The sequence below is a fragment of the Tupaia chinensis genome, unplaced genomic scaffold (genome assembly GCF_000334495.1).
Source record: "Tupaia chinensis unplaced genomic scaffold, TupChi_1.0 Scaffold144110_1, whole genome shotgun sequence".
Classification (NCBI taxonomy): Eukaryota; Metazoa; Chordata; class Mammalia; order Scandentia; family Tupaiidae; genus Tupaia; species Tupaia belangeri.
The window spans coordinates 169,745-185,719 of NW_006203965.1; the positions used below are offsets into that span (position 1 = coordinate 169,745).

The 15,975-nt window shown below is 36.6% G+C and overlaps 2 protein-coding genes across 2 annotated transcripts; both read left to right on the forward strand.

Annotated features, from left to right (window-relative positions):
• The first annotated feature begins 175 nt into the window (after positions 1-175).
• Positions 176-1,111, forward strand: LOC102494364 (olfactory receptor 51G2-like). Its single transcript, XM_006165958.1, has one exon. It carries the CDS (start codon positions 176-178, stop codon positions 1,109-1,111), a length of 936 nt encoding a protein of 311 aa, XP_006166020.1.
• A 10,137-nt stretch (positions 1,112-11,248) lies between these two features.
• On the forward strand, positions 11,249-12,217 carry LOC102494767 (olfactory receptor 52Z1). Its single transcript, XM_006165959.1, has one exon. The coding sequence runs from the start codon at positions 11,249-11,251 to the stop codon at positions 12,215-12,217; it is 969 nt and encodes a 322-aa protein (XP_006166021.1).
• The last annotated feature ends 3,758 nt before the right edge of the window (positions 12,218-15,975 follow it).

Consider the following 15,975-nt stretch of genomic DNA (forward strand, 5'->3'; position numbering starts at 1 on the left):
CCGCGCCCCTAAAGTGAAAATCCCCCAAAAAAAAAAAAAAAAAGCATTGCTAAGTGTGCTAGTAATTCAAGTTACAGAATATATATGCTCAAATTCTAAAATTTTATACTAAATATCACTACCTGTGCCTCAGACCATGTGTTTTATTCTAGGAAAGGCATGCAGCCCTGGCATCATGCTTGCTGTCAATAGTACCAACAGCACTGTCTTCTCCACCTTCCTGCTTACAGGCATCCCTGGGCTGGAGGCCGTGCACATCTGGATTTCCATACCCTTCTGTGTCATGTTTCTTATTACGTTGGTGGGCAACATGACCATCATAACAGTTATCTGGTGGGAGCAGACCCTCCATGAACCTATGTACCTTTTTCTGGCCATGCTGGCTACTTCTGATCTGGGTCTGTCCTTCTTCACCCTTCCCATAATGCTGAGGATATTCTGGCAGAATAATCGAGAGCTGACCTTCCCTGCATGCTTTACCCAAATGTTCTTTATTCATACATTCCAGAATTTTGAGTCCGGCATTATCCTGGCAATGGCCTTTGACCGCTACGTGGCCATTTCTCGTCCATTGCACTATTCTTCCATCCTCACTAGCAGTGTGATTTCCAGGATAGGTTTGGCCATTGTTGTGAGAACCTTAGCGGTAGAAGTTCCCCTCCCCATCCTTTTGAGGAGGCTGTGCTTCTGTCGCTCCAATGTACTTTCTCATTCCTACTGCCTGCATCCTGACATCATAAAGCTCTCCTGCTCCAACACTAGGATCAATAGCATTATGGGATTGTTTGTGGTGCTCTTCACCATGGTCCTTGACTTTTTTCTTATTCTGCTTTCTTATGTACTGATACTGAAAACCGTCTTGAGCATTGCATCGCATGGTGGCCGCCTCAAGGCGCTCAACACCTGCATCTCCCACGTCTCCGCTGTGATCCTCTTCTTCACACCCATGGTCTGCTTGTCCATGCTACACCGCTTTGGCCCCAGACTTCCCTCACACGTTTATGTGACCATGGCCAACATGCATTTCCTCATTCCTCCTGTGATGAACCCCATTGTGTATGTGGTAAAAACCAAGCAGATGAGAGATAAAATACTTAGGTTTTTTCATTAAAATTGGACTGGAGGAATCAAGGTCAGATTAATAAAATATTAATACTAAGTAAAATCTAATATCTGTGTGGATGGTTAGTGTGGAATAGCAAGAACACTCAACAGGGTCTTACACCTTGATCTCTTCCCCAGCCTTCCCAGGAAGCCAAGATCAAGAGCAGGTGCCAGGTATGTACAAGTTGACCAGAGAAGTGAACCTACAGTCTTCCATATGGAGCCATCATTGCTTGAGCAGTGTGTTCCCACTGTGCCACCTGATGATTCATGTGGCCGTATTGAATACTTTCTATTCCTAGCACTTGTCTAAGTATTGGAGATAGAGCTGTGGAAAAAATATTCCTCAATGAGAATTTTCTGTTTGGACACAGATGGTAGAGAAATAAACAAGTGGAAAAATCAAGTAATTGTAAGAACTTAAGCAAACTTTATATATGGTAAAAATTAAGACAGAATAAGCCTTCATATAGGTTAGTTAGGGAGAGTCTCTTAGTGGCATGATGGAGAGGACCATCATGTGCCAATATGCCTGGCATATTCAAGATCATTTGTGTTATTGTATTTTTTAAGTGGATGAAATAAATCAAAAAATGAAGGAAGCAAGCAAAAAAATAAGAAAAAAAAGGGAGGTAGAGACATAGGGAGGAACTTATAAAAAATAATGGGAAAGAATCTGAAATATAATGTTTAGTATCTAATACAACATCTCAGCAGAGGCAATACAAATATTGAAAAGACTTTTCCAAATGTCTGCATTTTATGGTAGAAACTGAAAGATTGACAGATATAATAGCAGCGACAGCAAGTGAAAATATCAGAGACTGTATAGGGGGAGATGGACAGTTGGGGGTGGGAGGGAGGGACTAAGACAAAAAAAAATTAACAGACACAAGAATGGAGTTATTGTGTACAGTAATATCTTGATTTGCTTGATATGCAGTGCATTTATGCTTTGACCACCTTTATCATATGCTGTAAAAATGTACCATGGTTAAATGTAAATTTTAAAAAATTAAACAGAAAAAATAAGATCTTGTTAATGATAGGGTTCACAGTCCTTTGATTAGTAGTGAGTTTTGAGCATGTCTTCATATGTTCAATAACCATTTGAATTCTGTTCTCTTTTAAAAAGTCTTTCTATGCAATTTGCTATTCCAAGTGTCATTTTCATATGATTCACTATTCACTATTTCTGCTTCACAAAGGAATTAGAAGACTTTGGTTACCAAATTGACAACATCTTTTAAAGTAATAATCCTGGATATTTGTGAGTTTCTTGTGATAGTTATTCACTTCAATATCATTGTAAGGGTTTTATTCTTATAGCCTTTCTGGAAATTAATTTGATGTACTGTGTCATGTATAATAATATAAATCCACACCTCTTACACTAGCTAAAATTAAGTTCAGCTACATATAACTAAGTCAAATAAATGAGCAAAACAAAAACATTGACTTAGACTAGTTTTATTAACTATGTATTCTGATACTAATGTTCACTGTTGGCTAGATATTAAGACCTATGCCTATGCCTTATATATTTATAGACTTATTCAGAAACAGATGACCTGATTTATAACTTGATAAATTATCTAAGTTGCAAAACTATTTTCTGTAAACTACGGTGTTAGTTTATTTGAGCTGCTATAATAAATTGTCTTGACTCTGTAGCCTATAAACAACATAAATTTAGTTTCCACAGCTCTGGAGGATGAAAAGTATGAGATGAAGGTACCTAAAGATTCAATGTCTGTGACGGGTCTGTCTTCTGGCTCATGGATGATGCCTTATCACTGTGTTCTTACAGAGGAAAAGAAACAAGGGATTTCTCTAAGGCCCATCCTCATAAATTTGTTAATCTTCTCATGAGGGCTCGATCCTTGCGACCTAATTACCCACCAACAAGTCTACTGCCTAATATAACCATATAAATGACTAGGTTTAAAGCCTATGAGTTTTGGGAGAAAAACAAATATTTAGACCATAGCAGGTATATTTATTGGTATATATGTTATCCATAAAAGTTTAGAGAAATTAAGGAATAAGATTGTGGGTACCATAACCAATATCGTATTATATTATACAATATAACCAGCTACTTTTCTTTGTATACCTTCATAAATTTTAATAATCTAGAATCATTTTGACTACAGACTCAACTACTAGACTTCAGATACATAAAATGCTTTTTCTTTCTCTCTCTCTTTTTTTAAAATTTCTTCTTTATCCCCCATTCTCTTTTTGGTGCCAGTCTCTTATTTGACTTTGTTTTGTTTTAGTTCCCATTTGAATTGTAGGTTACCTAAAGTGAAATTCTAGCTTATAAGTCTAAAAGTTTGTATTAGAATTATCTAGAAAAAAAATGGCACAAATAGAATATAGGATGTTTTATGATACATATTTTAGAGAGATTTATTATAAGGAATTGTCTCATGTGACTACAGAAGCCCAGGAGAGGTGAAAGTGTAAGTCTCAGTCCAAAGACACAAAGGCTAGAGACCCAAGAAGAGCCTGTTTTTCATATCGATCCTGAAGGCAGGAAAAGACTCATGTTCCAGATCAACAATCAAGGAATAAAGAATTCTCTCACACCTTGCCTTTTTGTTCTGTTCAGGTCTTCAATTGATTATTTGAGGTCCACATGCTTTATTCAGCCTAGAAATTAAAATATTAATCTCACCCAGAAACTTCTTCCCAGAACACTAAAAATAGTGTTTGAATAAATGGCCAGATATAACCTGACCTCCTGATCAAACAACATGTAAAATTAACCACATCTTGACTATTACTTAAGTTTTCCTAGCATCTGTCAAAAAAATTACTTTTAGGGGTCAGCAGGTGGCAAGGAGGCGAAGGCAGCTAGATGCCACATGGCTGACCTAATAGGTTCAAGTTCTGGATCCTGCCGTTTGAAAATAATACTGGGAATGTGTGTGTGTCCAAAATCACAAGAGGAGAATGCAAGTAAAGGATTTGAAGTGTGGCCAGCCCCTGTGCAGGGTGATTTATCACTTCTAGGAATTGACGTGTGACCAGCCCCTGTGCAGGGTGATTTATCACTTCTCCTCCCATATCCCCTATAACAACAACAACAACAAAACAAAACCAAAAAAAACACCTTTTTTTCTAAAAATCAAAGGTATATATTTAGTAGGCAAAGCAGCAAGATGTTTTTATAGTATATAATACATTGGCATTTTGGGTTATAAATACAGGTAAGATTGCATATTGAGCATGAATCCTCTTAAGCAACAATATTTTAGACTTTTACATTAGAGCTACAATTTTAAGCTATCAATCCTATACTGTACTTATCTAAGCATGGAAATGGCAAACTACATGTTGCAGATGAGTTCAGGCTAATCTCCAGAATTAGAAAGGTTTCATTTTCTAAAGTTTTAGAAATCATATTATTTATAATTGATCTCTTTAAAGACTAAAACAAATGAATAAACAAAAGGCAAAGGCAGTTCAGTAGAGAAAGGACAGACTTTTCAACAAACAATACTAGAACAGTTGGAAATTTATATGCAGAAAGGTGAATCTATACATGGACATAACACATTTTACAAAGTTTAGCTGAAAATAGGTCATAAGTCTAAATATAAAACAAAACTTAGGACCAACGGTTGGGGTAATGGCTATGTCGATGGACTCCCATGTAGTCGATTGCAGTTCAAGTCCTGAACCCAGTGGCTTAAAACTCTTACCAGGAGCGTGTGCGTGCGTGCCAAAGATCCCAAGAGGATAATAGAGGAGAAGGGATTGTTGAGTGCCCAACTCCCCTGTGTGTGTTGGGGGGTGATTTCTCCCATTCTGTCTCTCTGTCTCTCTCTGTCTTTCTGGTGAGCACATGCCCCTTATAGACAAAAATCTCTCAGGGACCAGCAGTTAGCATAATGGCTATGTCACTGGGTTCCCACATAATCGACCCGGTTGGAGTCCTGGACCCGGTGGCTTAAAACTCACACTGGGCACGTGTGTGTGTATGCCCAAGATCCCGAGAGGAGAATGGAGGAGAAGAGATTGAGGCATGGCCATCCCCCCGGGGGATGATTTCACTTTCTGTCTCTCTGTCTCTGTGTCTCTCTCTGTCTGTCTGGCGAGTGCACGTGTCCTATAGCAAAAACCTCTCCAAAAAAAAAACCTCTCAAACAAACAAACAATAAACAACAACAACAAATTATAAATCCCCTAATAGATAACATAGGAGGAAATCTAAATTGCCCTTGATTTGGCAATGACTTTTTTAGATACAGTACTAAAAGCATAACATATGAGGAAATAATAATAAGCTGGACTTAATTAAAAGTAAAAACTTTTGTCTTTGAAAACCATGATTAATGATTAAGAGAATGAAAAGACGGGACCAGCAGATGGTGTAATGGTTGTCACTGGACTCTTACGTAGTTGACCACAGCTTGAGTCCTGGAAGCTTAAAACTCACACCAGGCACATGTGTGTGTGCCCAAAATCCCAAGAGGAGAATGAAGGAGAAGGTACTGCAACATAACTATCCCCCCTTGGAGATGACTTCTTGCTTTCTGTGTCTCTCTGTCTCTCCAGCAAGTGCACATGTCCTCTAGCAAAAATCTCTCCAGAAACAAAAGGAGAATGAAAAGACAAGCTGCAGACTGGGGGACTATCTGCAAAACATTGATCTTGATCTGATAAAGAATTAGTTTCTGATATAAACAAAGAATATTTAAAACTTAAAAAAAGATAAAAATAACTTAATTTACAAAAGAGAAAAAGATCTGAACAGAAATATAACTGAAGAAGATAAATAGATGGCAAATAAATATATGAAATGATGCTTGATATCATATATGTCAGAGAATTGCACATTAAACAACAATACAATCCCACTAAACATCTATAAGAATGGCTTAAACCCAAAATATTGACAACACTAATTTTTGTTTTTTGAAAAGGTTTCTGCTATAGGACACGTGTGCTTGCCAGAAAGACAGAGAGAGACAGAGAGACAGAAAGCGAGAAATCACCCCCCCAGGGGGATGGCCACACCACAATCCCTTCTCCTCCATTCTCCTCTTGGGATCTTGGGCACACACGCACACACGGAACGCGAACCGCAGTCGACTACATGGGAGTCCAGCGACATAGCCATTGTGCTAACTGCTGGTCCTGGACAACACTAAATTCTGACAAGATACAGAGGGACAGGAATTTTCATTTATTACTGACAAAAACACAAAATATCACAGCCTCTTTGGCAGAGGGAATTGTAGTGTGGCTATCCACCCTGAGGAAATCTTTTCTCATTTTTCCTCTCTGTTTCTGTCTCTCTCTCTGGCAAGTACATGTGCCCTATGAAAGATTATTTTTTAAAAAAGTATCACATACTCAGACAGAAGAGTACTAATTAGCAATCAAAATAAGTGAGATATGAAGACACAAGAAGGCAAGAAGAAGTTGTAAAAGCAGGTCATTAAGTGAAAAAGCCAATCTGAAAATGCCATTTTTTACTGTATGATTCTAAATATACGACATTATGGGAAAAAATAAAAATTTGGAGACAGTAAAAATATTAGAAAGGAGAGATCAGCAGTTGACGTAATGGCTATGTCACTGGACTCCCATGTAGTCAACCACGGTTCGAGTCTCCAGACCCGGTGGCTTAAACTCATGCAAGGTGCGTGTGCGTGCATGCCCAAGATCCTGAGAGGAGAATGGAGGAGAAGGGATTGCAGCGTTGCCATCCCCCGTGGGGGTGATTTCTCGTTTTATGTCTCTTTGTCTCTATGTTCCTCGCAAGTGCATGTGCCCTATAGCAAAAGCCTCTCAAATAAATAAATAAATAAATAAACCGATAACAAAGAGTAAGAGATGGCTAGTTAGAGCACAGAAGTTTTTATTTTATTTTCTTAGTTTACTATAGGACACTTGTGTTTGTCAAAAGAAAAACAGAAAAAGAGAATGAGAGAGAGAGAGAACATGAAAAATCACCCATCAGGCACTAGGGGATGGTCATGCCACAATCTCTTCTCTTCCATTCTCCTAAGGGGATTTTGGTTGTGTTTGCCAGAAGAAAAACAGAAAAAGAGAATGAGGGAGAGAGAACATGAAAAATCACCCATCAGGCACTAGGGGATGGTCATGCCACAATCTCTTCTCTTCCATTCTCCTAAGGGGATTTTGGACAGGCACACACTGCTCCTGGAGTGTGTCTCAAGACTGCAGTTCGAGACTCAAACTGCACAGTTGGAAGTGTAGGATCCAGTGCCTTTATCCTTCATGCCACCTGTTGGCTCTAACCTGAAAATGCTCTTAAAAGTAAGAGCTCTTATTATTATTAATAAAAAAAGATACATTTTGAAAGTGGGAGTCCTTCCAATATCCTTATCACACTTTTCAACTCAAAATATCACAGAGAGGATACTTGGTAATTCATTAAGGAAATACATTAGAACAGCTTTAAGAGTCTTGCTTTGTCCTATGAGATGTTCATGTTCCAGAAAAACTATGCGATAGGGAACCTCCTTACATTTTATTATATTTTTTTAAGGATGACATACTGAGTTGGCAAAAATGTGCAGGAGTGTCACTCACGGACTTGGTTTAAAATACAAAATTACCAGGTGAACTTTAAAATTGAAAAAATATAACTTCATGAGTGTGAAAGCCATGATTTTGTGAGCTAATCTAAATAATTATTGTGGGACCTCAAGTGTAAAGGCAGTCACTTGGCAGGGAAATACCCAGAAGACCTCCTGACCAAAGTTTATTCCATGGGTGACTTTTATTAATAACTTTGCACAGTGCAGAGGGATGAGTTCTTATAAGCAAGACCGGCTGTTTCACCTGAGACGTAGGAATATCTCTGAGTGAGATTCTAAAAGTAAATTCAAGATCTGCCTTTTTATGTTTTCAGTCACTTGGAAAAATGATGCATGCACAAGGTAAATTAACATGGGTTAGTGATTAAAAGTATGAATTCTGCAATTAGGATCCCTCGTTTTCTTTGTAAGTGATTTTGCATACTCATTAGTATTAATCATTTCATTGAAAAAGTTCATCCTTTAGTTTCTGAGATTCCTCCCATGTAAAACTGGGATAATAACAATAGCTACCTTATACAGAACTGAATAATTCATGTACAGTGCTTACAATGCTTTTTAGGAAAATATTTAACACAACCTAGTGCTCTGTGTATGATTTCTATTTAAATAGTCTGATATGTTCTTTTTCATTTATTTATGTATTTGCTTTACATTCCATCACTAATGTTTTCTATGTGGTATTAAATAACAAAGTCTGGCACTGCTGAAAGACAACTGAAAAGCAGTCTTTTTTGTCCATTGTTTTGTTTTGTTTTGTTTTGTTTTAGTTTTTTTGCCATAGCGTGCATGGACTTGCCAGAAAGAGATAGTGAGAGAGAAGGTAAGAAATCCCCCCACCCCAATGCCCCCGCCAAGGAAGAATGGTCATGCTGCAGTCCTATTCTCCTCCACTCTCCTCCTGGGATTTTGAGCATCCACACACATGTGCTCAACATGACTTAAGCATCCAGGTCCAGGACTCAAATCATAGTCAATCATGTGGGACTTAAGCACCTTAACCACAATGCCACCTGCTAGCCCTGCAAAGCTACAAACTTAAGTGGCTAATAAAATTGTGGCTATGTCTCTCTATTTTTAACGAAATAACTGGCCAAGTAAATCTCTTATAGTTCTTATTAAAAATCACATCATATATTTTCTGTGTTTTCCCTTGGGCCAGAAATTTTGCATTTTCTTCCTCATCTGAATTTCATGTGAGAGAAAAGGAGAGAGGCAGAAAGAAGTAGAGAAAAAGAATATAGTGTGAAGGAAAATAAAGGAAACAATATTGATAACATGATGATTGTAACCTATTCTTTCTAAGAAAGTTAGAATAATCCGAAAAGGAGGATTTCGTTGAACATTTCTGGACATTCTGAAATATAGAGTAGTTTTATGCATACTTGGTGGTGTGACACCACCATGTGAAGATTTCGTTGAACATTTCTAGACATTCTGAAATACAGAGTAGTTTTCTGCATACTTGGTGGTGTGACACCACCATGTGAAAAGGAGAGCCTGCGCAGATTCTAGATGTAGGTAGATTTTAATTTTAGTTCATTTTATTTTATTATTTCTAAGAACATTTGTAATGTGTAATTTTAAAAGTGCCAAGAGTTTCAGTGAAAGTGTTGATAAACATAGGATGCCTTTGCCAAAACATGCTACCTTGATTATAAACTTTATCAATTGAATCAATGTTTTTCAGTCTCAGAAAAATAAACAACTAGATACATGAGATTGTTCTGAGAGACAGTTTTTTTTTATTTTAGAATGTTATTCAATGCACTAAAAATCAAACCCCTATTATTACAAAAATTACTGTAATTTGGTCTGGTTTTGTTATTGGCAGATATGAAAATTATAATCAACACTGATTTGTGGAAGACTGACTGCTAGGTATTGAATAATGAAAGACTTTGGCATTTTCCAGTAATTTTCTTGTTCTCAGTGAGAACATATAGTATTCCAAATTTCTATTTCTTCTTGGTCTCAATGTCATGATCCTGGTGAGTTAGTACTTATTAGATAGCAAGTAATATTACACCTTTGGCACAGCAGTTTAAATTTTACATTAATTGAATTATTATGTTTAAGGGTATGGATGGGAAGTAGATGAGTGTGTTTTTTCCCCTGTGGTAGAAAAAGGAAACCAAGGAAACATATTTCGCAGGTTTTGGATGGAGAGCAAGAACTAGAATCTTCATGCTGCCTCAGGTTATGTATCAGTTTACTATCTAATCTATCTCTACTAAATTGGTCCACAAAAATGAAAAGACAGAAATATTATTTCCAATTTTCTAGAAACTCATTATTATGGAAAATGAGGAAAATTATTTTTTATAATTAAGAGTTCATTTTCAAGTTAGAAAGGCAAAAACTATACACACAGAATAGTTAAAATTTCAATAGGCGTACACACACATAGAGCTGACAGGTGGCATTGGTGATCAAGGCTCTGGACTCACATGACTGACAGCAGCTTGAGAACTAGAACTGGCAGCTTCCTTTCTCACTTTCACTCTCTATGTCTCTCTCTGGACAAATTTAAAAATAATAATAATAAATAAAAATGAATTGATAATGTAAAAGTAAAGGCATACACATGATTTGTGCAGTTAGAATAACTGGCATTACAAAAAGTAAAGGATTTGACTCATAGCTTTTTGCAATTTTTCTCTAAAAAAAAAGAATATTATAAAAGAAGATGAGGGCCTAATGATGATGCAGTGGTAACTCAACTGGACCCACATGAGGAGACTCAAGGGCATGTCCCAGCCCTGTGTGTACCAAGTTTGCCTGCTTGTGATCCAGACTGGCAAAGTCTGTGAATAGACTGTGGTGTGAAGATCCTACTGGGGGTACCTTACTCTCTCTTTCTCTCTCTATGTCAAGGAAGAAATAAATAAATGGGGCTAGCCCATGGTTGGTGATTAAAGTGTCTGGATTCCACCTGGTCAACTGTACAGTTCAAGTACCAGACCTGGTGGCACGAAAAACACTCTGGATATGTGTGTCAGAGCCCAAAACCTCAAAAGGAAGAAAAAAATAGGGGAAATGGGGTTGCAGCAAAACCAGCCTTTACGGGGAGTGCTCGCTCTGTCTCTCTCTCTCAAATGCATGAGCCTTCAGATATTTTTTTAAAGAAAGAAATCAATTAATTTTTTCAAAAAAGATGTGAGGCATAATTTTCCTGTAATCATTCAATTATTTATTAAATTTTCTAGTTTCTTTTTATTTATAGTTCTTGCTACTTTCACTTGACCATGCAAAAAGTTAAGACTTGACTAGGGGGGGCCAGCAGGTGGCATAGTGGTTAAGGGCGCTGGACTCCCACATGACCGACAACAGTTTGAGTCTCGGTCCTGATGGCTTGCTTTCTCACTTTCCCTTGCTCCCTCTCCCTCTCTTTCTCTCTTACTCTGTCCTTCTCTGGCCAAGTTAAAAAATAAATAAATAAGTAAATAAATAAATAAAGTTAAAATAAAATAATTCTTAAAAAAAAAAAGACTATACTAGGATGAAAAAATAAATATGCCTATTTTACTGTTATTTACTCTAGCTATCTTTCTTTTGTTATGTTAATAGACTTTGGTCATTTCTCTGTAACAGCATCCAACTATACATTTACTCAACTCACTGCCTTTCTGCTGACTGGTGTCCCAGGACTAGAAGAATTCCATATTTGGATCTCCATCCCTTTTGGCTTCATGTACCTCTTGGCCATGATAGGCAACGGTTTGGTTATGGCCGTGGTGGCCTGCGACAGAAGCCTTCATGAACCCATGTATCTCTTCCTGGCCATGCTAGCATTCAACGATGTTCTCCTTTGTACTGTCACAGTGCCTAAAATGCTCCTTATCTTCTGGAAGGGCCCTTCCCCATCAACGTTTCATGCTTGCCTTACTCAGATGTTTTTCGTTCATGCTCTGTTCCTCTCTGAATCTGCTATTCTACTGGCCATGGCTTTTGATCGCTATGTGGCTATCTGTGCACCACTACATTATACTACCCTGCTCACAGGCTCTCTCATTGGTAAGGTGGGTCTGGCTTTGGTGGCCCGGAGTGTGGCTGTAGTCATCCCCGGTGTCCTACTCATTTTCCGGCTGCACTTCTGCCGGAGCCACATTATTCACCATACCTACTGTGAGAACATGGGCATTGCCAAATTGGCCTGCAATAGCATTGTCCTTAACAGCGTTTATGGTCTCACTGCTGCTCTCCTTACCACAGGATTGGACTTTGTCTTCATCTCTCTCTCCTACTGGTTAATCTTGAGGACAGTCTTCCAACTACCTTCTAGGGAAGCCCGGGCAAAGGCCTTTGGAACCTGTGGAGCCCACATATGTGTCATATTGATATTCTATACTCTGGCCTTCTTTTCATTTTTTACCCACCGCTTTGGACACCAGGTACCCAGGCATACCCTGATCCTCCTGGCAAATCTCTATTTGCTGGTGCCACCTACCATGAACCCCATTATTTATGGGATAAAGACCAAAGAGATAAGGATGAGAGTACTAGGGCTTTGTAGGCAACCAAAATGACCCAAGAATAATGAAGTAAAAAGTAAAAGGGAATCCAGGATGGATGAATAGGCTTAAAGACCAAGTATGAATCAGTCTGGGAATATGAATCCTTATAACACCTAATGTTTGAATAGAGCTTAAAATATTCATGTTTCCAAATTCTGTCTACCTAGTGTGAGATAAAATGGAAGTTAACAGGAATCGTAGGCACCATCAGGGAGTGTCCAATAAGAACATGCAAGTAATTTGAGAAATACTTGTTGATTAGATAAGTGCCTTAATTAATAAAATAATAAATAATAATTGCATTACATAACAAACAGCCTCATATGTCCTTACATACAGGACATATAGGTAAAATATTGCTTTTTTCTTACCTCTCAATATTTCCCTTTAGTTTCCAGAAAATATTTATTTCCAGCCCTTTAATACATTAGTATAATTGGTTATACTTTCTAGAATTTCATTTTGATTAGATTTTAATAAAACAAAATATCAGGCCATGCTACAGAACTATTCTGAATTATATCATAGCAATTAAGTTAAATAACTATAACCTGAGAAAGACAAAAGCCAGGTACTCTAGGACCTCAACAGCAGAAGAGTATTAACTTCTCTACTGGAGTTGGTTAACACCAAATTGTCTCAGCTGACATGATTCTGAGATAAGAAGTATAATTGCACTGGATTGGGTTATAATGCTAAACACTTAGTGTTCTGATTTATCTGAAATGTAAGTGTATAGGGGCAGTTCCCCAAAGAAGAAATCATGGGAGCTTGTCGCAATTATGTTCATTGGATTATTGGATCTTTTATATAATACATGTGATTTTTTTTTTTTAGTTTAGCTTTTCTCAAACCATTCTTGCTAATTGTAGTTTATAATATCCATGACAAATTTATTATATATAAACATGTATACACTGTAATATCCTTTCTCCACTAGAAAATATTCACCTCTAGATAAATAAAAGAGCTAAAATATTTTCCTGACATCTTGACAACAAAAATAATTGCATCATGAACATCATATAAGTATATACATCGTTTGGTAGTTAAATTAATTGGAATAAAAGTCTTCTAAAATGTATACACCATCGCAATTATTACAAATATATGTCAACATTTCTATAGTCTGCATGTAATAAGGTGATTTTCTATGCTGCTTTCTAAATAACATTTCTTTTTTTACCATTTAAGTTATCACATTGAATGAAGTTAGTAAAACGAATGGCCAAGTGAGATAAAGAAGTATCTTGCAACAAAGTTTTGTATAATAAAATGCCAAACACTTAGGTGGTGAAGGGGATTGTGATTTTCTTATCATTGTCTCATCACCAAGAGCCTTCTACAGCTTAAAGATGATTAACAAATAATCTAAAAGATTGCTTGACATTATGAAAATAATTGCATTGCATTGTTGCCTAACAATGGGGGATGAAACACAAAATTAAAGACAGTTATTTGGACTTTTGAATAACTTAAGAATTCAATGGGAATGCAGAGAATGTTTTCATATAAAAGACAAACAAATTCTTATTATATTATCTAACAAGGAAATACAATGAAAACTTCTCTTAATTTATAAATCCACATGCAAATGAAAAACATCTATCATACCATTGCAATTCTAGACAGCAAAAAAGGAGTTTCTTGTTTTTGAGGCACTAGCTATTTACGAGAGGACCAAACTCCGGTCTTCATTAAGATTCCTAAAACCATGATAAGGCTCTGTTCGCAATTAATAATACAACCTTGCCAGGCATACTCTTATTCATTCATATATTCACTCATCTTTTCACTGACTATATTTTACAAGGAAGGACTGTCTTAATTTTGAGAATATGTGTTTTCTAAATATTTTTATTAATGTATATTTTATTGATATAAAGTTACTCTAATAACAATTTTTTTAAAACTAGTATAGAGGTGATGACTTGTGTAGTTAAAAGTTATTAATCAATATAAATATCCACTTAAAATAATTTTTCTGCAATGAAAATTTAAAACATAGAATCCAATAATTTAAATGTTTTGTTTACAAAGAAATCAATAATGTTTTTTTATATTTTGGAGCACAGAAAAGGCTCAACATCCATAGGTCAAAAATATTCCACATTTGAAGGTATTATTATTATTTCAAGATTTTTGTCATAGAGTGTGTTCATTTGCTGGAGAGAGACAGAGAGAGGGGTAAGTAAAAAATCAGACCCCAGGGGGTTGGCCACACCACAATCCCTTTCTTCCAGTCTCCTCTCAAGTTTTAGGCACATGTGCGCATGTTCCTGGCATGACTTTGAAGATGCCAAGTCTGTGACTGGAAGTGCAGTTGGCCCTGTGGGAGAGTGACTGCTAACCTCAAAGGTATTATTATATAGATGATTTAAACAGCTAAACACTACATATGTAATTCACATGTGATTGAAATATTTTCTCTTCGAAGTCTTTTTTCTATCAATTTTGTGGTAATTATTATATACAAAGAGGGTGATCTTTTGATGTTCATATTTTTTGCATTATTTTTAGTGATACCTCTTTAGTCAAGGTGAATGTGATGAAAATGAGGAATAATGAGAAATAGAATCAATAAATAGGTAAAGGGATAGAAACACACAATTGAATTAAAATCAGGGAGTTAACAGAAGTTCATGGGATTTCCAAATGTATTTCATGTGCTTGAAATTAGAAATTCTGGGACCAGCAGTTGGTATAATGTCTATGTCGCTGAATTCCCATGTAGTCGACTGCTGTTCTAGTCCCAGACTCAGTGGCTTAAACTCATGCAAACCTGTTACTCATGCCGGGTGCACGTGCATGCATGCCCAAGATCTCAAGAGGAGAAGGGAGGAGAACGAATTGCAGCGTGGCCATCCTCCCTCAGGGGGTGGGGAGTGTGTGTGATTTCTTGCTTTCTAACTCTCTGTCTTCCTTTGTCTTTCTGGCGAGCGCATGCATCCTATAGCAAAAACCTCTCCAAAAAAAAAAAATTGAAATTCTAATTATTGGTTATTTTGAGTCATTCTATTGTATGCATATGGGCTCATGACAGTCCCGGGATTAAAATAATTGTAATAATAATACAAATTAGTCATTCTTTATTCAATGATTGATTCATTTTATTGTCATTTTTATATTCAGTAATTATTTAGTGCCTCTTTTACATAAACCACAATTCTAATTCTTACAATACCTGCTCAATAATAATTCAAATAAGAAATGTAAAACTATAAGGACAATAAGGAGAAAAATAGAGAGGCAAATGCCCAAAATTCCACAAAGAGGAGAATGGAGGAAAAGGGATCGTGATGTGGCCATTCCCCCAGGTGTGATTTCACACTTTTTGTCTCTCTGTCTCTCCCTAGTGAGCTCATGTGCCCTATAGCAAAAAACAGTAGAGAAAAAAAAAACATATGATGTATATATAATAAAGACATTTACAAATATTGTGAGCCATAAAGCATTCTAAAGATTCTTTTTATCCCATTTAACTTGTTTTTTTTCTTTGGGCATGTGTAGACATGTGAGTTAATAAAATTCAATTAAATTTGTGATTATTAATACACAATTATCTGCATAATCAGATGCTAGATAATTTCAGAGACATAAGAAAAAATAGTCATATATATTGAAATGAGTTTGGATAAAAGTTTAGGCTGATATTACTTGTTCATTGCTAACAAAAATTTGTAACTGAACCTCTGTCAGCTACTTTTTTTGAGAGAGAGAGATTTTTTTGCTATAGGGCTTGTGCACTTGTCAGAGCGGAAGAGAGGCAG